This window comes from Malus sylvestris, chromosome 1 (assembly GCF_916048215.2).
Source record: "Malus sylvestris chromosome 1, drMalSylv7.2, whole genome shotgun sequence".
NCBI lineage: Eukaryota > Viridiplantae > Streptophyta > Magnoliopsida > Rosales > Rosaceae > Malus > Malus sylvestris.
The window spans coordinates 18,279,890-18,303,188 of NC_062260.1; the positions used below are offsets into that span (position 1 = coordinate 18,279,890).

The window sequence follows — 23,299 nt, forward strand, 5'->3', positions numbered from 1 at the left end:
TCTCATTTATATTCACTAAACAATAAAGGAAATCATTCTCTCATTTCTCTCCGCCGAACGAAAAAAAAAAATGTTTCCTCTAAGGTTTTTCCTGTTCATCTTCTTCATCTGCCTCAACTGCGCGGTATATCCTCGCGACGAACTATTTGCTCCATGCCTGCTCGTAGTTCTCCAACTAGCGGTTACATACATCTTTGATTACTTGTTTGGTTTGAATATTGATTACTAACATAGTATTTATATTGATTTTACTGCAATCCAAGATGGTGCGGTACAATTGCCCATCTTGAACTGCAAATTTCATCTTACTGCGATCCAAGATGGTGCGGTATCATCGCCTATCTTGGACTGCAGATCTAATTTTACTGCAAATTTCAGGTGGAGCGGTATAATCGCCCACCCTGCTCTGCATATTTCAATTTTCTTGCTACTTGAGTGGTGCGGACTAATCGCCCATTCCATGTTACATTCTTTCAATGAGAATGGTGCGGTACAATCGCCCTTCTCATTCACCCTGAAAATCTCGAGCCAGAAGTTTCGAGTGCTTATCATTTTGGCCTAAAGATCAAAATGAAAAAATTTGTGAGAACCAGAAGTTCTAACATCACATTCCTCTAGGAATACATATTACTGCAAGTTCTTACACATCTCATTTTCTTTCAGAAAAGAAAATGACGAACTTGGCTAAGCTTGAATATGCTGCCCTAGACATTACCGGGAAGAATTACCTTACTTGGGTACTTGATACCAAGATCCATCTGGAAGCAGGGAATCTTGGAGATACCATCAGGGAAGAAAGCAGCTCATCTTCTCAAAATCGGGCGAAGGCTATGATCTTTATTCGCCGCCATCTTGATGAGGCACTAAAGAGTGAGTACTTAACGGTTGAAGATCCGTTAGCTCTCTGGGAGGCCTTGCGAAGCAGATATAATCACCAGACAACGGTGATTCTTCCAAAAGCTCGCTATGAGTGGTCTCACCTGAGAATTCAAGATTTCAAATCAGTGGCGGAGTACAATTCTGCGTTGTTCAGGATTACCTCTCAGATGAAGCTCTGTGGGGATACCATTACTGATGAAATATTGCTGGAAAAGACTTACAACACATTTCATGCCAATAATGCGCTCCTGCAGCAGCAGTATAGAGCGCGAGGCTACACTGAATACAACCAGCTGATATCTGTGCTCCTGGTAGCTGAACAGAACAATGAGCTCCTGATGAAAAACCATAATTCCCGACCTACTGGATCTGCACCATTCCCAGAAGTAAATGATACTTCCCTCGAAGTGAACGCCACATCCTCTGGTGGTAATTATCATAAACAAGGACGTGGCCACAAACGAGGTCGATGGAATAAGAAAGGCAAGAACCATGGTGGTCAGTTTCACAACCAGGTTCAGAGGCATAATTCTGGCCCGAGCTTCAAAAATGTGAATCGTCACAAAGGCAAAGCTAACATGACCAATGCTCCCAGGAACTCTGAAGGAGCCTGCCATAGGTGTGGTGGCAATGGGCATTGGGTGCGAACTTGTCGTACCCCAAAACATCTGGTGGAGTTGTATCAAGCCTCCCTCAAGAAGAAGGGTGTCGAGACCAATTTTCTCGACCAGGCTAAACCAATGGATATACCTGATCCAGTGTTTGATTTATCAGGGCAATTTGACGCAACTCACCTAGATGTTTCAGACTTCATTACGGAAAGGGGGAATGAAGTATATCGGTCCGACTAAATCGTTTATGTTTGATGTACTTTTATTATGCTGAACTTGTTGTCTAAAACTAGTTTTTCAGATTCAATAAAAATGGCATGTAAATTTCCTGTTATAAATTGTTTGTTAACTGTGATTCCATTTACTCAGAAAGCATGGATAAAAACTGTGGTTATTCTCAGAACATAAGAAATGGCGGAGATAATTGTCTTGCAGACAGTGCAACCACACATACAATACTTCGTGATCGAAAGTATTTCTCAAGCTTAATGCTTACAAAAATAGGGGTAACAACAATATCAGGACCTTCAGATGTGATTGAAGGCTCAGGGAAAGCACAGATTATGTTACCAAATGGAACAATATTATCCATACAAAGTGCATTGTATGCTACTCGATCTACTCGAAATTTGTTGAGTTTCAAAGACATACGTCTAAATGGATACCACATTGAAACGAAAAGTGCAAAAAATGTGGAGTATCTATGCATTACCTCCAATGATACCCAGAAGCGTATATTAGATAAGTTGCGTGGTTTTTCGAGTGGATTATATTATACATACATAAGGACAGTTGAATCACATACTATCATGAACCAGAAGTTCACTGATTCAAAGGTTTACATGCTTTGGCATGACCGTCTGGGTCATCCAGGATCCACCATGATGCGTAGGATCATTACCAACTCTAATGGACATCCATTATTGAGCAGAGACATTGCTATCTCAAATGATAACCCTTGCAAGGCTTGTTCTCAAGGGAAATTGGTAATTAGACCATCACAACTAAAGGTTGATGCTGAATCCCCATCATTTCTACAAAGAATTCAAGGGGATATCTGTGGACCTATTCAACCATCTTGTGGACCATTTCGATATTTTATGGTTTTGGTTGATGCATCCACTAGATGGTCACATGTTTGTCTCTTGTCTACTCAGAATGCAGCTTTTGCGAGACTTCTTGCTCAGATAACTAAGTTACGAGCACAATTCCCAGATTATCCCATTAAATCAATCCGACTTGATAACGCTGGTGAATTTACGTCTCAAACCTTTGATGATTACTGCATGACATTGGGCATTGATGTTGAACACCCTGTTCCTCATGTCCATACTCAAAATGGTTTAGCAGAAGCATTGATCAAGCGGCTTCAGTTAATAGCCCGCACTCTGCTTATGAAAACCAAATTGCCAGTTTCTGCATGGGGACATGCCATTCTACATGCTGCATCATTGGTTCGATTGAGACCTATAGCCAACCACCAATACTCCTCAATACAACTCGTGTTTGGACATCAGCCAAACATTTCACATTTACGAGTTTTTGGTTGTGCTGTTTATGTGCCTATTGCACCTCCGCAACGCACTAAAATGGGACCTCAGCGTAGACTGGGAATTTGTGTGGGTTTTGATTCACCATCTATTATTAGATATTTGGAACCCTTGACAGGTGACATGTTTACAGCTCGTTTTGCTGATTGTCATTTTGATGAGACAATCTTCCCATCGTTAGGGGGAGAAAAGACCGTTCCAGAAGAACGGAAAGAGCTGACATGGGTTGTTCCCACCTTGTCTCATTTTGATCCTCGAACCCTTCAATGTGAAAATGAAGTGAAAAGGATCGTTCATCTTCAAAGCATTGCCAATCAAATGCCAGATGCATTTAATGACGCTATGAAAGTGACAAAATCGCATATACCAGCTGCAAATGCACCTGCCAGAATTGATGTCCCTGTTGGACAAAATAAAGTGGCAGCGAATGATTCATCTGGTGCACGCCTGAAGCGTGGTAGACCACCAGGTTCAAAAGATTCATCCCCTCGGAAGAGAAAGACGAGGGCACAACTGAATCCAAATGAAATCATTCAGGAAGAGAGAGTCAATGACAAATCCACAATTCATGCCTCTGGACTTCCAGAAGAAGAAAATGGCCCTGAAGAGACAGAAGTACATGAAAGCAAAGAAATCTCCATAAATTATGCATGTACTAATGAATTGTGGGATCGGAATGAAATAATCATTGACGATATGTTTGCATTCGCAGTAGCCACTGAAATCATATTAAGTGATGATATTGAGCCCCGCTCTGTTGATGAATGCAAACAGAGACAAGATTGGCCTAAGTGGAAAGATGCAATCCAGGCAGAATTAAATTCCTTGGAAAGGCGAAGTGTTTTTGGACCAGTAGTCCAAACCCCAACTGATGTAAACCCCGTAGGTTACAAATGGGTATTTACAAGGAAACGCAATGAGAAAAACGAGATTGCTAGATACAAAGCACGACTCGTTACACAAGGCTTTTCACAAATACCTGGAATTGATTATGAGGAGACATACTCTCCTGTAATGGACACAATTACGTTCCGTTACTTAATAAGTTTGGTGATTTCAGAAAAACTTGACATGCGCCTTATGGATGTCATCACCGCGTATCTATATGGAGAATTAGATACTGACATATATATGAAAGTCCCAGAAGGACTTAAGTTGCCTGAAGCAACAAACAAACCACGGGGTATGTACTCAATCAAGTTAAGGCGATCACTATATGGGCTGAAACAATATGGGTGAATGTGGTATAATCGTCTCAGTGAGTATTTGATTAAAGAATGATATATCAACAATGTCATCTGCCCTTGTGTGTTCATTAAGAAATCCAACTCTGGATTTGCTATAGTGGCAGTATATGTTGATGATATGAACTTAGTTGGGACTCCTGAAGAGCTCCATAAAACTGCTGAATATCTGAAAAGCGAATTTGAAATGAAAGACCTTGGGAAAACCAAATATTGTCTAGGCCTGCAGATCGAGCATTGTGTTAGTGGAATTTTGGTCCATCAATCAACTTACATTGAAAAAATACTGAAGCGATTTGGCATGGACAAGGCTTATCCACTTAGCACCCCAATAGTCGTTCGTTCTTTAGACATTAAGAAAGATCCATTCCGTCCAAAGGAAGATGATGAACTGGTCCTTGGTCCAGAAGTACCATATTTGAGCGTAATAGGTGCTTTATTGTATTTAGCACAATGTACTAGACCAGATATAGCTTTTTCAGTTAACTTGTTAGCCAGGTACAGCTCTGCTCCAACAATTCGTCATTGGAAGGGAGTCAAAGATGTTCTACGATACCTTCATGGGACAACAGATATGGGTCTCTTCTACTCAGACAAGCCCACAAATGAACAGATCCTTGTTGGATACGCAGATGCTGGTTTTCTCTCCGATCCGCATAAAGCCCGCTCACAAAATGGATATGTGTTCACTAATGGAGATACTGCAATTTCATGGTGATCAACGAAGCAAACGCTAGTTGCAACATCTTCCAATCATTCAGAAATAATTGCTCTACATGAAGCAAGTCGTGAATGTTCTTGGTTAAGATCAATGATCTATCACATCCGGAATTCATGTGGTCTACCTTCAAAGACAGACACTCCAACTGTCATCCATGAAGATAATGCAGCCTGTGTCGCCCAGATGAAGGAAGGATTTATCAAAGGTGATAAGACTAAACACATATCTCCAAGATTTTTCAGCGCACATGAGCTTCAGAAGGCTAAAGTTATTGAAGTCAGACAAATCCGTTCCAATGAAAATTTAGCAGACTTGTTCACCAAATCTCTACCAAAGTGCATATTTCAGAAGCTGGTGCAGGGAATCGGATTACGTCGGCTTACAAATTTGAAGAATGCAGAATCAGGGGGAGATCCAATTCAGGGGGAGCATCCATGATACATGCATGTTGTACTCTTTTTCCTTCGCTTAGGATTTTTCCCACTGGGTTTTTCCTATCAAGGTTTTAACGAGGCAACATAAGCATGCTCAACACCATCCGGATAAAGTTGTACTCTTTTTCCTTCGCTATGTTTTTTTTTCCCACAGGGTTTTTCCAAGCAAGGTTTTAATGAGGCAACTGATGTTGATATGTGGGCATCCAAGGGGGAGTGTTGTAAATAGTATAATAATGTATGCCCACATGCATACAGTAGACATATCATATGCTTAATAGTGTTTTTGTTTGTTTCCATGGTGATGCTCTATAAATAGAGCTTTACGAATGTTCAACTAAAGCAGAGAAAAAAGGAAGAGAAAAATATCTAATAGTAATAATATACATTACTTCCTCTGCAACAGCTTGTGTTGGTATAATAATCTGCAACTGCTTCGTTCCTGTCCCGAATAAAGGTTATCTCTCTATAACTTTTACATTTTTATAACACTAAAAACAATTTCAGTCATTTTAAAAACTCTTCCAAACGAGCTTTTAAGTGAAAATTGGCTAATCCTAATCAACCCCAATCCAATTTTTTTTTAGTGCGGTTGGGTTGATGCTTTACCCTCTTAAACCGGACCCACTCATATTTAACTCATTTTATTGGGAAAAATCATAAATTGTCACATCCCGGACTCGACTCCACCGTAGCACAATTTTGTCCACTTTGGGCCCCGACCACGCCCTCACGATTCTGTTTCTGAGAACTCAGACGAGAACTTCCCAATGGGTCACTCATCCTGAGATTGCTCTCGCTGCAATCTCGCTTAACTTCGGAGTTCCTAAGGAATCTGAAGTCAGTGAGCTCCTAAAAGGCCTCATGCTAGGTAGAGATGAGAATATACATTTAAGACTTACAGGATCCACTCCCCTAGGCGATGTGGGATGTTACAATCCACCCCCCCTTAGGGGCCCAACATCCTCGTTGGCACACTTCCCGCCAAAGATTGGTTCTGATACCAAATTGTCACAACTCAGCCCAGGCCCCACCACATCCTGGGCTCGACTCCGCCTTAGCATGATATTGTCCACTTTGGGCCTCAACCACTCCCTCATTGTTTTGTTTCTGGGAACTCACACAAGAACTTTCTAGTGGGTCACCCATCCTGGGATTTCTCTCGCTGCAATCTCGCTTAACTTCAGATTTCCTAAGGAATTCGAAGTCAATGAGCTTCCAAAATGCCTCGTGCTAGGTAGAGATGGGAATATACATATAGAGTGTGAGGTACAAATATCAAAAGTCCTCACAAATTAGGCACCCATTGTCACAGCCCGTCCCGAATATTTAATTTTTGATGATGTGAAATGACAGTTTTACCCTTGAACGTTTCGTGATGTTGTGTGTTTTGGTTCCAATTTGAATGCTAGGGTTATAGTAAGAACTAACCTTAGCTTAAATTTGGAAATTTGGAACTTGGATTAAAGGTTAGTGTGTAAATGGTTTGGTTGACTTGGTAAAGACCACACCCACCTACCTTCTCTTTTTTCTCCCCCGTACCCTCTCATCTCTCTCGGACTCTCTCTCTCTCTCTCTTCTTCCTCGTACGGACCAAGCTCGAGGTGAGCTTCCCAATCATAGATCGAAGATTCTAAAGGCACCATTGCATTCCTCGTGCCATTTTGAGTTGGTTGGTACCCATTTCAGGTAAGGATTCCTTCGAAATCTAGAGAACCCGAAACTCATTTTTTATGCACTATTCATGTGGACGTAAAACCTTGTGTTTCAAAGGATTACAAGCTCACAGAGAGCTTTAGGAGGTCCTAAGGAAGCTCGGGGTAGTTCGTTGGAAGAGTTTGGACGTCGGAGGGTCGAGATCGAAGGTTTTCAAAGTTGACCGGATTATCAAGTTTTCTCAGGTAAATTCTAGTGGATTTCAAGGCTTAAAAATAGTATAACGTGATTCTTCATGTTGTTAGCTTTCCAATGGTTCAAATTTCATGAAAAATGGTGCAAAAATGAAGAAGTTAGGACGATTTTAATATTTTTCCAGAAACCGGCGACCGGCGAATCGCAGGATAAGACATAGAATATTCCGTCAGTTTTGACGAAATACGCTGACGCCGTCAGTTACTTTGGACGGTTACCGTTGGGTTTAACGGAATATTCCTAACGGTAGTTAGGGAATCCGTCAGGATTCCCTGCTCGTGGCCGTGCGTCTTCCCGTGCACTCGCGTGATGGGTCCAAAAATTAATCTAAAAATTTGGGGATGATCTTGAGGTTGTGTAGGTCACTATGGTATATGAATATACCCATTTTGAGCTATGTATGAGAAGTTATTAGCTAATTTTGCCTACGTGCTTTAAAATAATGTTTTTATAGTTAATTCGCATATAGGTGAGACTTATCTCGAGGACGAGCGTATCCAAGGGCGACTCGGGGGCTACGACCCTTCAACTTATCAGTGAGTGGGCTTTTGATTTTCAATATATATTATATACTTGATATTTTCCCAGAAATATGTGTTTAAATAATAATATGACATAAATGCCATGCATATAAGTTTATAATTCATACATGATTTGGTATGTAGTACTTTATATATATATATATATATATATATATATATATATATATATATGTGTGTGTGTGTGTGTGTGTGGTGTTGTGGACTCTCAGGTAAGCTTAGGTAAGTTGTGTTTGGTTATGTGAATCATCGATGATGCGATATATGATTGAATAATGTTAAGCTTATAAAATTGTACTTAGGGTGATTGTGATTTAGCCATAGATATGGCACATGCCTGTTTATTATGTCACCTCCCGCACCATATGCTCATATTGGATCCAATGTAGGTGCACAGTCTTGTTGTACATACCTTATTTATGGTTCCGACTCGTAGGTGAGTAGCGATTTATCGCCCAGCTATTATGTGAGAGTAGTATTGAGCATGATTGTATTACACCCATTATTGTCGTATACACCTTTTTGTTTGGTTCCGACTCTTGTGTAGTATATTGCCGTATAGGTCATAGTAGTGACCCCGGCTATAATGACTTTTAGAGTTATGAATTCGGCCGTACAGACTACCATAGGGGTTCCGGCTCACATGTTATATTTCTATGAAATTATTCTTACCTGAATTGCTTACTCTATTATATCTTGGCATGGCATATATATGAATATGATTATGTAAGCATGAATTAAATTGATATGACTTCATATATATTTATGTATGTTGATGCACAAAATCAGTAAGGACTTTAGTACAACAGAAAGTGTTAAGTTTGTGACCTTCGCTAGATTGCTTCGGTCACTAGTATGGATAAGTATGTAAATGGATGGAGACAAGGAAGCAAACATAAGATATACGTGGTTCACCCAGATTGGCTACGTCCACGGAGTAGAAGAGTTCTCACTAATTGTGAAGGGTTTACACAAGTACATAGGTTCAAGCTCTCATTTAGTGAGTACAATTGAATGATTTAGTAGAAATGACATTAGGAAATATTGTGAGAGAATGATCTCTATTTATAGAAGAGAGTTTCTAGTTTCATTCTGACATTGACACGTGTCGTGTTGTGATTGGCTTCTGATGTTGACACATGTCGCGCTATGATTGGCTTCTGATGTCGACACGTGTCGCGCTGTGATTGGCCTCCTGGTTGGAGGGAAACTCTTCTGGGTCATTGATGGTATAACGTTGACCGGTGCTCAGTAGTTTCAGGATTGGTCAAGTATGGTACAAGCAGTGCTCCCCTAAGTTCCCGAGTGAGGGAAGCTCCTCGGTTGGGGACTCGCAAGATCCAAGCTATTGAGTAATCACGAAACTTCTAAGTACCAAAGTGTGGTATCATTTTCACTTGCCTTATGTGTCTCATACGTATATGTGGCATCTTCTTTGGAAGTACTTTTCCTCCATCCAGGGGTGTTATCTTTAACCAATGAAGATGCACAAGGTAATGTATCAATTTTACTTGAAGCTTACTTGTAGTTTCGAGCTTGGTCAAGTGCAATACAAAACTCTATAGTAGAAGTCCCCCAAGTCGCCGAGCTAGGAGATTTGCCGAAAGAGGTAACAGACAAGGTAAGCAATCAGACTTCCAAGCAAGCAACCTGGATCGAAAGTTCAACTTCGGCTTCCAGTTGATTGTTCCCATTCTCCTTGTGTCATAAACAGCAACAAGGATAAGGAGAAGCAAATGGAGAAGAGATGATATGAGATACTTTTGCTTTTGAAGAAGTAAATTTCACAGGCTTATTCTTGAACTGAGCTGGAGGGTTTTCTGGTTTCCTCCAAAGTATAAGGCCAACTCAAGAATTTGAGGGTCAAAACAAGTCCATCAAATCAAGAGTGCGTTCGACCTTGATGATATGGGATATTTTTGCTGTTGACGAAGTAATAGATGAATCGGCATGTGTTCTGTTGCGTTTGTCTCCACATGCTTCCTTGTATCCTTCTCACTTGCCCTATCCGTTCCTCAGGCAGATGTGGTATCTTTTCTAGAAGCATAAGATGTTGAAGACGAGTACTCGAGAACAATGTCAGGTAAGTAATCAGGCAAGGGGTTCCAGACAGTCAGTTCCTGACTGGAAGCTTGATTCCAAGTGCTGACTGATTGCTTTCTTTCTCCTTGTCTTGCAGGTAAGAACAAGGGCAAAGGAAAAGACAGGGAAAAAGCATGACATGGGATACTCTTGCTTTTAACCCTGATGATATAAGATACTTTTGCTTTAGTGTGGTTGGTTTGCATAGGTATTATTAGGGGGGAAGAAAGCTGAGTATTTCGAGAGGCTTTATTGGGAGTGCCCTCTCAGATATGAGGAAGGGTTAAGCATTTTTGCAGGTCTGCCTGTCCGTGGAGGATGGAGGTCGACATATATAGGAGTCTCTCTAACAACAAGTAGTAATGATATTCATTTACCCTTCTTGGTCGTAGCAATGTAGTGGGAGTTGCAAGCTTCACGTGTTTTAACTTTGTCAGAGCACTTTGAAAAAGTGGTATGTGGTATCTAGAAAGCTGATGTTGCGTGTGAAGATTGCAGACAAGCTTTATCCAAGGAAATCTGGCTCTCGAAGTTTGAAGAGCGATGCCTCTTTGGTTTTCGAACAAGCAATCATGTCGGGGATCTGGCTCTCGAGATTCGGAGAGCGGTGCCTCTTTGATTTTTGAGAAAGCAATCCTGTTGAGAGTCTGGCTCTTGAGATTCGGATAGCGGTGCCTCTTCGATTTTTGAGAAAGTAATCTTGTTGGGAGTCTGGCTCTCGAGATTCGGAAGGTGGTGCCTCTTCGATTTTTGAGCAAGTAATAATGCTATTCCTTTACCCTTCTTGGTCATAGCAATGTGGGTGAAGCTTTTGTGGTGGGAGAAGCTTTTGTAGGTGAAGCTTTTGTGGTGGGTGAAGCTTTTATTGGTGAAGTTTTTATAGCTGAAGCTTTTGTGGTGGGTGAAGCTTTCGTAGGTGAAGCTTTTTTAGGTGAAGCTTTTCTGGTGGGTGAAGCTTTTATGGGTGAAGCTTTTGTAGGTGAAGCTATTGTGGGTGAAGCTTTTGTAGGTGAAGCTTTGGAATTGAAGCTTTGTAGGTGAAGCTTTGGAATTAAAGCTTTGTAGGTGAAGCTTTGGAGTTGAAGCTTTTGTTGGGTACCATGAATTGGTTTTGCTTCACACTATCTTGATCAAGATAGTGTGAAGCTTTTGAGAATTTGTAGTTGTCCTCCATTGATGAAGCTTTTGTTGGTGAAGCTTTGTTGGGTACCACGAATTGATTTTGTTTCATACTATCTTGATCAAGATAGTGTGAAGCTTTTGAGAATTTGTAGTTGTCCTCTATTGATGAAGCTTTGTTGAATTTCCCTTTTTTTCTTTTTTTTTTTTCTTCTGGGAAACTAGAAATTTGAAAATGTGGGAGAGACAACATATACAAATTTTGCTTCCACACTGTTGAGCAAGAGATTGTGATGCAAGCCACACCTTGTAGTAGTCGAAGGTTTGGATGAACCATATAAATTGAATTTGCTTCGAACAGTCTCGAATTTGCCTCGAAGGTTTGAGAATTGTAGTTGCGCTTCATTAATGAAGCTTTTGTTGGCACCATAAATTGGTTTTGCTTCACACTGTCTTGATCAAGAGTGTGTGAAGCTTTTGAGAATTGTGGTTGCCCTCCATTGATGAAGCTCTTGTTGGCACTATAAATTGGTTTTTCTTCACACTGTCTTGATCAAGAATGTGTGAAGCTTTTGAGAATTATGGATGAACTCATTTGATGAAGCTTTTGTTGGCACCATAAATTGGTTTTGCTTCACACTGTCTTGATCAAGAGTGTGTGAAGCTTTTGAGAATTGTAGTTTGCCCTCCTTTGATGAAGCTCTTGTTGGCACCATAAATTGGTTTTGCTTCACACTGTCTTGATCAAAAGTGTGTTAAGCTTTTGAGAATTGTGGTTAAACTCCTTTAATGAAGCTTTTGTTGGCACCATAAATTGGTTTTGCTTCACACTGTCTTGATCAAGAGTGTGTGAAGCTTTTGAGAATTGTGGTTGCCCTCCATTGATGAAGTTCTTGTTGGCACCATAAATTGTATTTGCTTCACACTGTCTTGATCAAGAGTGTATGAAGCTTTTGAGAATTGTGGTTACCCTCCATTGATGAAACTCTTATTGGCACTATAAATTGATTTTGCTTCACACTGTCTTGATCAAGAGTGTGAAGTTTTTGAGAATTATGGTTAAACTCCTTTGATGAAGCTTTTGTTGGCACCATAAATTGGTTTTGCTTCACACTGTCTTGATCAAAAGTGTGTGAAGCTTTTGAGAATTGTGGTTGCCCTCCATTGATGAAGCTCTTGTTGGCACTATAAATTGGTTTTGCTTCACACTGTCTTGATCAAAAGTGTGTAAAGCTTTTGAGAATTGTGGTTGAACTCCTTTGATGAAGCTCTTGTTGGCACCATAAATTGTTTTTGCTTCACATTGTCTTGATCAAGAGTGTGAAGCTTTCTACGAGTTGTAATGTTTGCATTGTTACAGAGGGGAAATGTCTGAAGCAGATGCAAGAAGGCTGAATAACTTTATCTTCGTATGCCATACACTGAAGTTGTTGTTGGCTTACAATAAGACTTTGTTGGTGACTATAACTCTTGTTAGGCATAAATGCTCCCCTAGTTTAGTTGTCAAACTTGAGGGTTTTTTATTATTTGTGAATGCTAGGAGTTCACATGTACAAGTTGTACCACTCGTCTTTTGGTAAGTGGAATGGCTGGTGAGTTGCTTTTATTACTTGGTTAGTGGTACGAATGTGAATTCCTTCATCACCTTTCATCACATTTCATCACCTGGTTGGTGGCACAAGGATGAGTTCCTTATTCACCTGGTTGGTGGCATGAATGACAAGTTGCCAAATGATATTAGAGTACGGGTTGTACATTTCATCACCTGGTTGGTGGCATGAAGATGAGTTCCTTCTTCACCTGGTTGGTGGCATGAGTGGCAAGTTGCCAAATGATATTAGAGTACTGGTTGTACATTTCATCACCTGGTTTGTGGCATGAAGGAGAGTACGGGTTGTACATTTCATCACCTGGTTGGTGGCATGAAGATGAGTTCCTTTTTCACATGGTTCGTGGCATGAGTGGAAAGTTGCCAAATGATATTAGAGTATGGGTTGTACATTTCATCACCTGGTTGGTGGCATGAAGAAGAGTACAGGTTGTACATTTCATCACCTGGTTGGTGACATGAAGATGAGTTCCTTCTTCACCTGGTTGGTGGCATGAGTGGCAAGTTGCCAAATGATATTAGAGTATGGGTTGTACATTTCATCACCTGGTTGGTGGCATGAAGAAGAGTACGGGTTGTACATTTCATCACCTGGTTGATGGCATAAAGATGAGTTCCTTCTTCACATTTCATCACCTGGTTGGTGAGAATAAGGGCAAGGTGTCGATGCACATTGTAGCAAGTGTCGAAGACATAAAGTATGTTGAACCCTTTCAAAGCACAGTTGGCTTATGTATAGATGTGTTGGAATGTATAATGTTTATGTATGATGTTTATGTTGAATGATATGAGTGATGCTTATGAATGTTTTGCTATGCATGAAGGGATCCATGTTTTTGATATGTGAACCATGTTGGTTGTAACACTTAGTATCACATACTTTGTGTCAAAGTACGCATGTTGAAGCTCTAAGTTGGAGTATAAGGGTAGGTCAACATAGACCAAGTGTTCCAGTGCTAGGAACGCAAAAGACTCAGAAGAAGTTGTCTAAATTCCCTCTTCTTTAAATATTTGCCAAATGGGTTGTGTGACAAAAGATCTCAAGCGGTTGAAAGTCAAAACATTTGTAATGTGTATACCTTCTTATAATCGCATTTCCTTCAGTACCTAGTCTTCCACTTTGAAAGAGTGAGGCTTGGCCCCATAGTCATAATAGTCGACGGTACGTTTACCCTTGGTTGTCTTGATACGAACTTTTATCCCTCTTGTTGTAACGGGCTTGCGGAGAGTAAAAATCATTCCTCTTACCAAGAGACAGATACGTATGGTGACTTAGCGAATAGCTAATTGAGGTAGGAGATGATGCAATGGGTGTCTGAATGGCCAATATCTCCTCACTTGGTAAAACTTGACTTCCACTTCCCACTTGTTGATAGGGGTTAACCATATGGGGGTTCCCTTGGTATGTCCTTGCTTCGGCAGATACATGGTTGTAAGCCTATGCCATCACCTCAGAGTAAATCTCCCAGGTGTTGGCATTGATCATGTACTTGAAGAAACAATCACGTAGGCCTGCCGTGAAAGCCTTGAGGGCGGTCTTGTCATCTGCCTCAGCGCAACGAGAATACTTATGGCTGAAGCGACCGGCATACTCTCGTAGTGACTCGTCCGGCTTCTGGCAAATAGTGTACAAGTCATCTGCATAATGCAAGCGATAGGTCTGGAAGATGTGTTGAGAAACAAACAGTTTCCTCAATTCCTCAAATGAGTCTACTGTCTCATGTCGAAGACGTCAATACCAGTTTAGAGCTCCGCCAGAAAGGGTAGAGGGGAAGAGAAGACATCGCTCTTCATCGGTGTGCATCTGATATGCCATGGTGGACTCAAAGAGGTTAAGGTGTTCAATTGGGTCCTCCCTTCCAGTATAAAGTTGTAAACCAAGCTTTTGTTTTGTCTTCGCTTGAATGGGGGTGTCGATGATCCTTCTCATGAGAGGGCTAGGCCTGGGTTGGTTCCAGTCAGGTATCTCGGCCTGACGTTCGGCCTTCAACTTGTTTACTTCCTCAATGAGTTGTATGACAAGGGGGTCTTGAATGGAGTCATGTACCACTGGGATTTTCTTTCGTAAGTCTCCATCGCCTCTTTGAAGTAGGAAAGTTTGAGCAAGGACGTGTGATTTTTCCTTGGACTCGCCGTACTGACTTCTAGGGCGAGTCTGTCAGAATACCTCAGAGTCCCATTTACCTTCATGTTCCTCTAGGACATGTCATTCCTTCCCTAGATTGGCAGCTGGCCTGGGTCGTAGGAGGGGACCAAGTCTTTCAGAAACCCTTGGGTCATTAATCTTCGAACATATGTGGAAGGGATTCTCTCGATGTTGCTTTAGGAAGTCCCGGCAGTCACGATAAACGGCTTTCAATCCTTCCAACCCTTCTGCAATGAGGTGTTTTCCTCCACTTCTCCTGCTTCGGGTCGAAGCAGCTGGGTTGAGAGAAGTCTCATGTTGATCAATGTTTTGATGATTAGCTTGCTCCTCATCAGGAATACCCATGTCGAAGGAAGGTGACCCTCCGTGTTGGGGGGCACCCAGATGATGGTTGATGTCCACAGGGGCAACAAGCTCGCGTGTTTGAGTACGCATAGTTTCGTGGAACGTTTTAAAGAGTTTCTCATACTGCTCCTAGAGGACCTCATTCTTCATTGCTATCTTGTTGTTTTGAGCTTCTAGCTCATCGACTTTAGCTTGAAGAGCAACCCTCTTTCCTTCATTCTTTCGTTGTTTCGCACTACGTGCAAGAGGGGTGTCATTCTGTGTGCTGTGGCTTCCTTCGCTCCCCATGTTGGAGAGGGATGTCTGGTCAAAAGAGAGTGTACGAATGGTGGAAACCAGCTTGACAAAGCTAAAGATAGTGGGAATAAGTGTCGTTCCCACAGACGGCGCCAAATGTTGATGCACAAAATCAGCGAGGACTTTGGTACAACAGAAAGTGTTAAGTTTGTGACATTCACTAGATTGCTCCGGTCACTAGTGTGGATAGGTAAGTAAATGGATAGGGACAGGGAAGCAAACACAAAATGTACGTGGTTCACCCAGATTGGCTACGTCCACGGAGTAGAAGAGTTCTCATTAATTGTGAAAGGTTTACACAAGTACATAGGTTCAAGCTCTCCTTTAGTGAGTACTAGTGAATGATTTAGTACAAATGACATCATGAAATATTGTGAGAGAATGATCTCTATTTATAGAAGAGAGTTTCTAGTTTCATTCTGACATTGACACGTCTCGTGTTGTGATTGGCTTCTGATGTTGACACATGTCACACTATGATTGGCTTCTGATGTCGACACGTGTCGCGCTGTGATTGGCCTCCTGGTTGGAGGGAAACTCTTCTGGGTCCTTGACGGTATAACATTGATCGGTGCTCAGTAGTTTCGGGATTGGTCAAGTATGGTACAAACAATGTATATGCTTATATCTTGATTCTAGGAAAAATTATACATGTTTTACAGCGAGGGGTTAGATATGTTGATAAATGAAATGATTTTTTAAAACATTTGTTTTTGCCTACTCACGTTTTCTGTTTTGCGCCCCTTCAGGTTTTAAGTAAGCTTGTTGTTGGTGGCTTGAAGGCGTCGGCAGTTCTGACCTATCTAAATAATAGTAAGACATTCCTGGTACTGTATAACTAGTACTTGTCCTACTGGACTGCACCTAGACTTATTATGCTTTGATTATGAGTGTTTACTATTGTAACTAACTCCTATCACTTCCCATTTAGTAGTGCACTCTAGTAATTCGGTTTTTAATTATTCGTATATTTCTTATCTCTATTGCTTCCGCACTGTGCACATGGCTACATCACTCTCACGTGACGGCCAGCATGCCTTGATCTCGATCGGGGTGTTTCACCCATCTTTCATATTTCAAGTCGATAAAATATGAACAGCTTCTAAAACCTTTCTCCAAGTACTATACACACAATATGCTATGTGTTTGTGTTAATGATTTTTATTTTGAGTACGACAAATTTGATTACATAAATCTTTCTATTTTTATTTCTGCAATTTTATAGTTTGCAAGACAAGTCATGTGGTTAGCGGTTTTATCAATGTTGTAATTCTAAAAAAAATACATGGCTTTAATTTGAAGATGTGCAGATTGTTAACTTCTTAATATTCTATTCATTTGTGTTTCTTAAGTGATTATGTACATAAAATGGCTTGGGCTAATAAAACAATTCAGGAAGATTTGTTGGAAGGGGAAGGCATTGAGGAGAAATAGGAGATGAATAAATTGAGGAAGATGAACAAGAAAGTGAAATGGAGGACGAAGAATTAGAGTAAGAATTGAATTTGTGGCTTGCTTTCAAATGAGTTCAATAAAGATTTCTCTTACCAAAAAAAAAAAAAAAAAAACGAATGTCCCAATAACTCCATTGGACTCCAAAAAAATCCACTAAACTTCGGAACAAAATTCATAATATCAAACATTCATTCCACAAATATATTCCTTCGCTACAAATATCACGCAGGCGACTCTCCTCATATTACACTTGTGAAACCCAACTTTACCCCGACTGCCATTCTTTTTCTCAAGCTGCCAAACATTTGACATGTTCAGCAGCCCTAATATGATCGATCAACCTTCATCACACAGCACGACACCCACCCCGGCCCAAAAGGATTTTAGTAGACCAAGAAAGACATATAAGCTACATTAGCATATTGATAAGCTTCATGTCCTGGCTGTATTAAGCATGAATTTGGTGATAGATCTCATTGGCTTGCTAGGTTAAGGGGGGAATTTGATCTCATTGCTGTTTAAGATACAAGTTTGTTTAGGTATTCACATCATTGTTACCTCTTACTGCTAAGGTTTTAGGCAATAATCGAGAGAGAAACTTAGATAAAGTTGTCTCATACAGTAGACATTTCAAAAATGTGTTGGACCCACACAACCCATTTATTTTATGAGTGTAACCGCATGGGGGTAACCCTACTCAAAAATTTCTCCAATGACAACATACTAAGGAATTATTGAACTCATCTTTGGAGATCCACGTACATGTCTCAAAATAACTTCAAGACCCCTTCAATTACAAGAAGTACTAATTTCAGCAGCCCCCAAAACTTTGATTCTATGCTCAACCCGAAACATATCTGAGCTGGGAACATGTAAGATTGAGCCACATAACCCAGGCCAAATTTGGCATCCCAACATACATAGAGTTCGGTCACAACTCACAACTCGCAGTAACATTATCAAGATTGCTAAACCCCAGAATTAAATTAAATTAAATTTGTCATCTCATTTGACCATAATTTGAAATTAGGGCGAGAGTGAAATCAACTCAACTGTGAAATATATTACAGATGTCACAGCCTTGTTGCAACAAACGCGGCTATGAAAACCCACCAAGCGTGGTGTTGGGGTTAGAGAACAACTTGGTTGCATAGTATATTGCAGCAGATTATATAATGAGGAATGCTAGAAATATTTTCATTTTAACTTTTTTGTTCTGTAATATTGTATGATGATTCGAACTGCTTATTTTCTAAATCACTCTTTTAACTAATTTTTTTTAAAAAAATAAACTAAATTCAAAATTCCGTAGTCACGTAAAATGTTTTTATCCAATAAATAGACGGATCATGTTCTTCAATTAAACAATGAAATTTTAACAACATTAATCAAATGGCTAAAAGGTTCCTGATTTGGATAATTTTTTTACAAATTTCATTTTTAATGTGTGTCCTAGAAAGTAGATGTTCCAATCATTATGAAATATTAGAGGATGAAAAAAAAGAGTCGAAAATATAAGTGATATTTTACAATAATGTACACTGAAGGAAAGAGGTAAGGTTCGAACCTGTAACACAATAGATTAAAAAAAGGGAACTTTAACGAAAAGCTCCTGGTACTGTTCATTTTAATGAAAAACCACATTTTTACACTAAAAAGTCAATCCTGATACTATTCACTTTACTATTATTTTATCCTTATCATTAAAACTTAAAGTTTTCAAGCCCTTTTCATTAGTTTTCCTTTAAAAAAAAACCTTAATTAACCATTAAGACAATCCACCAAAAGCAAAAATATTAACCACTTTTTAAGAGCAAAGATAACATAATTTTGTGTGTGATAATATTGTGTAGATCTGACATTCCGTAATTCTCAAACTACGTAACTTAATCGTACGTTATTGCATTATAAATACCAAATCTCGAAGCCCATGCAAAATAAATAATATATATGTGAACATATAATATCAACGTTTGGAGTGAATCGAAAATCTCACACTTCGGCCACGCCCATAGCATGCACGGCATTCCATATGAATATACGGTACGAAATGTAGGCCATTCCACAGACCATAAATCGTCTACTCTTTTTCAAATTCCCAAGCTACCCTCCTTCAACATCTAATTGCATTCCTCACCTTGCTAATCACCTAGCTCTACACCATTGTGGGGCCCGACTCCACATGGGGAAATCGTATCATGTGGTATTAGAATATCGTTGCATGGAATAATTATTTTACGTGTTATAATGATGATTATCGTAAAACATAAAAGGCAGAGAAAATTGAAGTTTGCATATTATCATTGAACCACACGACGATATACTTTAAAATACGCATATTATTAATAAATCATACGATGATATTTTTATATTATACAATAATTTCTATAAGGAACACTTTTGTTGTCAAGTGAGTGCTAAGTGACACTAGCTAATTACAACTCAATTAAAACTCTCATGTATTTTGCCATGATTTTTAACTAAAATGTTAAATATGACAATGTTTTGAGAAACAATACGACATTTACAAAGATACCTACGCTAATGGGTCGTGAACTCACCCACAACAAATACAATAGGCCACAACTTAATATTAAACTCACAAAACATGTATTGTCATTGGATTTATATAAGTCAAATATGAGACTTCATTCAACTAAGTAGAGACCGTATGCCGCTAGACCAACTGATATTGATCTTGCATAAAGATGACAATATTGAATAGCATACGATTTTAACAATGGTTATACTACTCAGCAGTACCACTTGAGGAGATAGCTTCCCCACACAAATACTCTCCTATTTTACATGGCAATTCATGAGCTTCACTTTGTATTGAACCCATGTATGAGTCATATTACACTACTTAAACCCTCTCCCACTTGCCAACAAAAAAAAAAATCCTCTCTCACTATTCTATTTGCCACTAGCATATAAGCATAGGCAATAAAAAGGCCGAGTACTTACTAGGTACAGTCTCATCAAACCTGCACTCCTTTCTTCTTCCTTAAGCAGATATTTCTTTCCAAACATTATCTCAGCGGTTTGAGTACTGGCAATGTTACCTCTATTTCTACCTTCCTTTCTCCTCCTTGGACTCCTTAATTCCTTACCATTTTCTCATTCCCTCCATGATCAGCAACAAAATCTAGAGCAACCCAATTCACTTCCCGACCAGCTTTGCCATGAAAAATGTGGACAACTTCAACTACCCTTCCCATTTCACTTGAACAAGTCTTGCAGTTCAGTCTCTGATGCTTTCCACCTCTCTTGCCAAAACTCAACAACCCTTTTCCTCAACATTGGTTCCGAAAGCTACCGCGTGCTAGAATTCTTCTCAGATGGTCTACTAGTGGACTTTCCGGGCTTCTCTTCGTGCAGCCAGTACAACGACTTGAACTCCTTCGATTTCTTGGGAAATGATCATTTAGGAGTCGCAGTTGAAAACGTGGTTGGCTTGTACGATTGTGAGGACTCTTCTTTGTGCAAGACAGATTGTGAAACAAATGACTTGCCTGGTTGTGATGGCAATGATAATGGCTCTCCTGCTTGCTGCTACCCCCTCTCTGATCATAGCGTGTGGCATCTCGGTGACAAGTTTTCGGTTTTTGCCAAGTTTGGATGCAGGGGGTTTTCCAGTTGGGTTGTGGAAAGAGGGTCTAACTTGGGGAAGAGAGGGATAAAATTGGAATGGGCAGTGCCAAAGAACTCATCCAAGGGAGTTTGTGATAGCAATGCTTATATTACTAATGCAACAGTGGTTGAAGGAGGGGTGAGATGCATGTGTCCAGATGGGTTCCTTGGTGATGGCTTTGCAGCTGGTGCAGGATGCTTGAAATGTGAGTAATTTATGATAATGTTTCAAATATCTATTTTTCACTTTAAAAATCATACTTTGACTATTAATTGCATCTAAGATTGAATTACTGAGCACTTCCGAGCTCGTCGAGTCATTATTGGTGCATTTTTGGAATAATCATATCAGTTTTCAGTTTTTAGTTTTAATTTGTGCATATGATTATCTCTGTGTATGCCATGATTGCTTTCATGATGGAGACAACTCTAAATAATTGGGAAAAAAAAAAGGGGGTTCATTTTCTTCTTTCTGCAGATTATTCATTTCCTTGTTTATGTAGTCTATTGCAAATCTAACATGTTCTTTCATAATAAAGATAAAGAAGTTTGATGTTCTTTAATCAATTGCATGCCTTTGAAGAAAATTGTACTTTATTTTAAGGAAAAAAAAAACACTCTGACAACTATGTCAGCGTGTTCAATTGGAGAACAATTCTTCGACTAACTATTTGTCATGTTTTATATGATTCTTAGCTTTAAAATTCCTTTGGTGCCCCTCTTCACTTGAAATGTCGCCATGGTTTTTTATTTCTTTTATGAAGTACTGAGATTGAAATGTATTTTTCTACGGTGTAATGTTATCATTTATATAGGCCTCTATGTCAAAAGCCCTTCTATTTTTTCACAATGTTGGTGTTGCGCTGAAAACTTTAAAACAACCACTAGTATAACCATGGCATTACTTACAATTGACATGCCTTTGGCAGCATGCATCAAGGACAGAAAGGAAGCATATGGCAGTGATTGCTTAAAGGAAAAGCATGGTGGCCGGAAACTTGTAATTTTCGGTGGTAAGTGACGGAAGAATAAAGAAAATAAACCAATGTCAGCATTATTAAAGCTTCCTATTCATTGTTGTGGAATAATATCATGACATGTTGAACTGCAGGAGTTCTAGCTCCAGTTTTCATCATAGCCTCCTCGATTGCACTTTTGTATATACTAAAGCGGCCTGCTAAGCCTGGGACATTTGATCCTGCTCAGAAAGTCCATTTTCACAACACAATATCATTCCGAAAAGCTAGTAGGATGCGGCTATTCACTTACCATGAGCTAGAGGAAGCTACGAAAGGGTTTGAGGAGGATCAGAAACTTGCACATGGCAACAATGGCACAATCTTTGCTGGGGTTCTTGGTGATGGATCGCACATTGCAGTGCACAAGGTGGAATGTGAAAAGGAAAAAGACCTAATTCAAGTCCTATCACAAATTGAGGTTTTATCTGCAGTTTTGCACCAAAATATTGCGCGACTCATTGGATGCTGCATTGACTTGGCCTACACTCCACTGCTGGTATATGAACATCCTGCGAATGGTACCCTCGAGGATCATTTGCATCAAAATGGAGGACAAAATGTTGCTCTTGACTGGTACAAGAGGCTGAACATTGCCGCTGAAACAGCAAGTGTTCTTGCCCTTTTGCAATACGAAATTTCTCCTCCCATTTTCCACTGTGATCTCAAATCTGCCTGCATCTTCATTGACGACAACTTTTCTAGCAAAGTTGCCGGATTTGCGCTACTGAATTCCAGTCCTGGAGATTGTTCTCAGTCACACAATCACGAAGGTTCGCACTTTCAGCAAAATGATGTTTATGCCTTTGGTATCATGCTATTTGAGATGATTGCAGGCTCAAATTGCTTGGACTTGCCGGCGGTAGCTCTGCAAAAGATAAGGAGTGGGAAGGTGGAAGAGATTGTGGATCCACTTCTCTACTATCACGAGCAACCTTCACACATGCGTGAGCAGATAGAGGTGGTTGCAGACCTTGCCATGAGGTGCTTGTTGTTTGGTGGAGATGGGAAGCTGGGAATGTATGACGTTGTGCATGAATTAGTACATATTAGAAGAGACAGCAGTGATGGAGGGAGCAAGAGAGGGCCTGGACTAGAGGAAACATTTTCAAACTCGAGCCTGCTTCAGATGATTTCGATGTCTCCTGATTCGAAATATGTGCCTTGAATTTGTTATGACTGGTAAAAAAATGTGACTGCAGCTCAACAAAATTTGCAGTTCATTTCACTTTCCATAGAAGTTTACATGCATTTATTTGCTGCTCTTATGTGTTGTGTATATCAACAGATCAGAAGTGAATTCAAATAGATCAAAACTTCAAAACTTGCATCTCATATAATCATGCCTGCCTGCCTGTCTATGTTCATCAAACGAAACTCTAATGATGGAATACTGAGTGGAAAAAATATTGTAACCCTCATGATATAAACTCACTCTTTCCATGAGTTTTAAATCTAATGCAAATTATAATAGTAAACCATGGGAGAAAAATTTCATGCAATTCGAAATAGGTAAATTGTGTATCTTCCTCTACAGCCGAGAAATGTTTTAGTGTGACACTCGCATAAAAAAAGAATTTCCTAAGTTCATGAAAAAATCAACCGTCTCTCAAATTAGTAACATCACTTGGAGGTCGATTAAGACTTTTATGGACAACCTTCACGAGTCTTTAAATGCAGTGGATTGGATATGCTAATTAATAAATTT

At 39.8% G+C, this 23,299-nt stretch overlaps 2 protein-coding genes across 2 annotated transcripts; both read left to right on the forward strand.

Annotated features, from left to right (window-relative positions):
- The first annotated feature begins 671 nt into the window (after window positions 1–671).
- LOC126614179 (uncharacterized) lies at window positions 672–1,730 on the forward strand. Its single transcript, XM_050281762.1, has 4 exons — window positions 672–870; window positions 1,006–1,152; window positions 1,264–1,533; window positions 1,654–1,730. Exons 1-4 carry the CDS (start codon window positions 672–674, stop codon window positions 1,728–1,730), a joined length of 693 nt encoding a protein of 230 aa, XP_050137719.1.
- An 18,174-nt stretch (window positions 1,731–19,904) lies between these two features.
- Window positions 19,905–22,878, forward strand: LOC126618044 (probably inactive receptor-like protein kinase At2g46850). Its single transcript, XM_050286120.1, has 3 exons — window positions 19,905–20,781; window positions 21,505–21,588; window positions 21,687–22,878. The coding sequence occupies exons 1-3, from the start codon at window positions 20,001–20,003 to the stop codon at window positions 22,757–22,759; spliced, it is 1,938 nt and encodes a 645-aa protein (XP_050142077.1). The 5' UTR covers window positions 19,905–20,000; the 3' UTR covers window positions 22,760–22,878.
- Window positions 22,879–23,299: the final 421 nt, after the last annotated feature.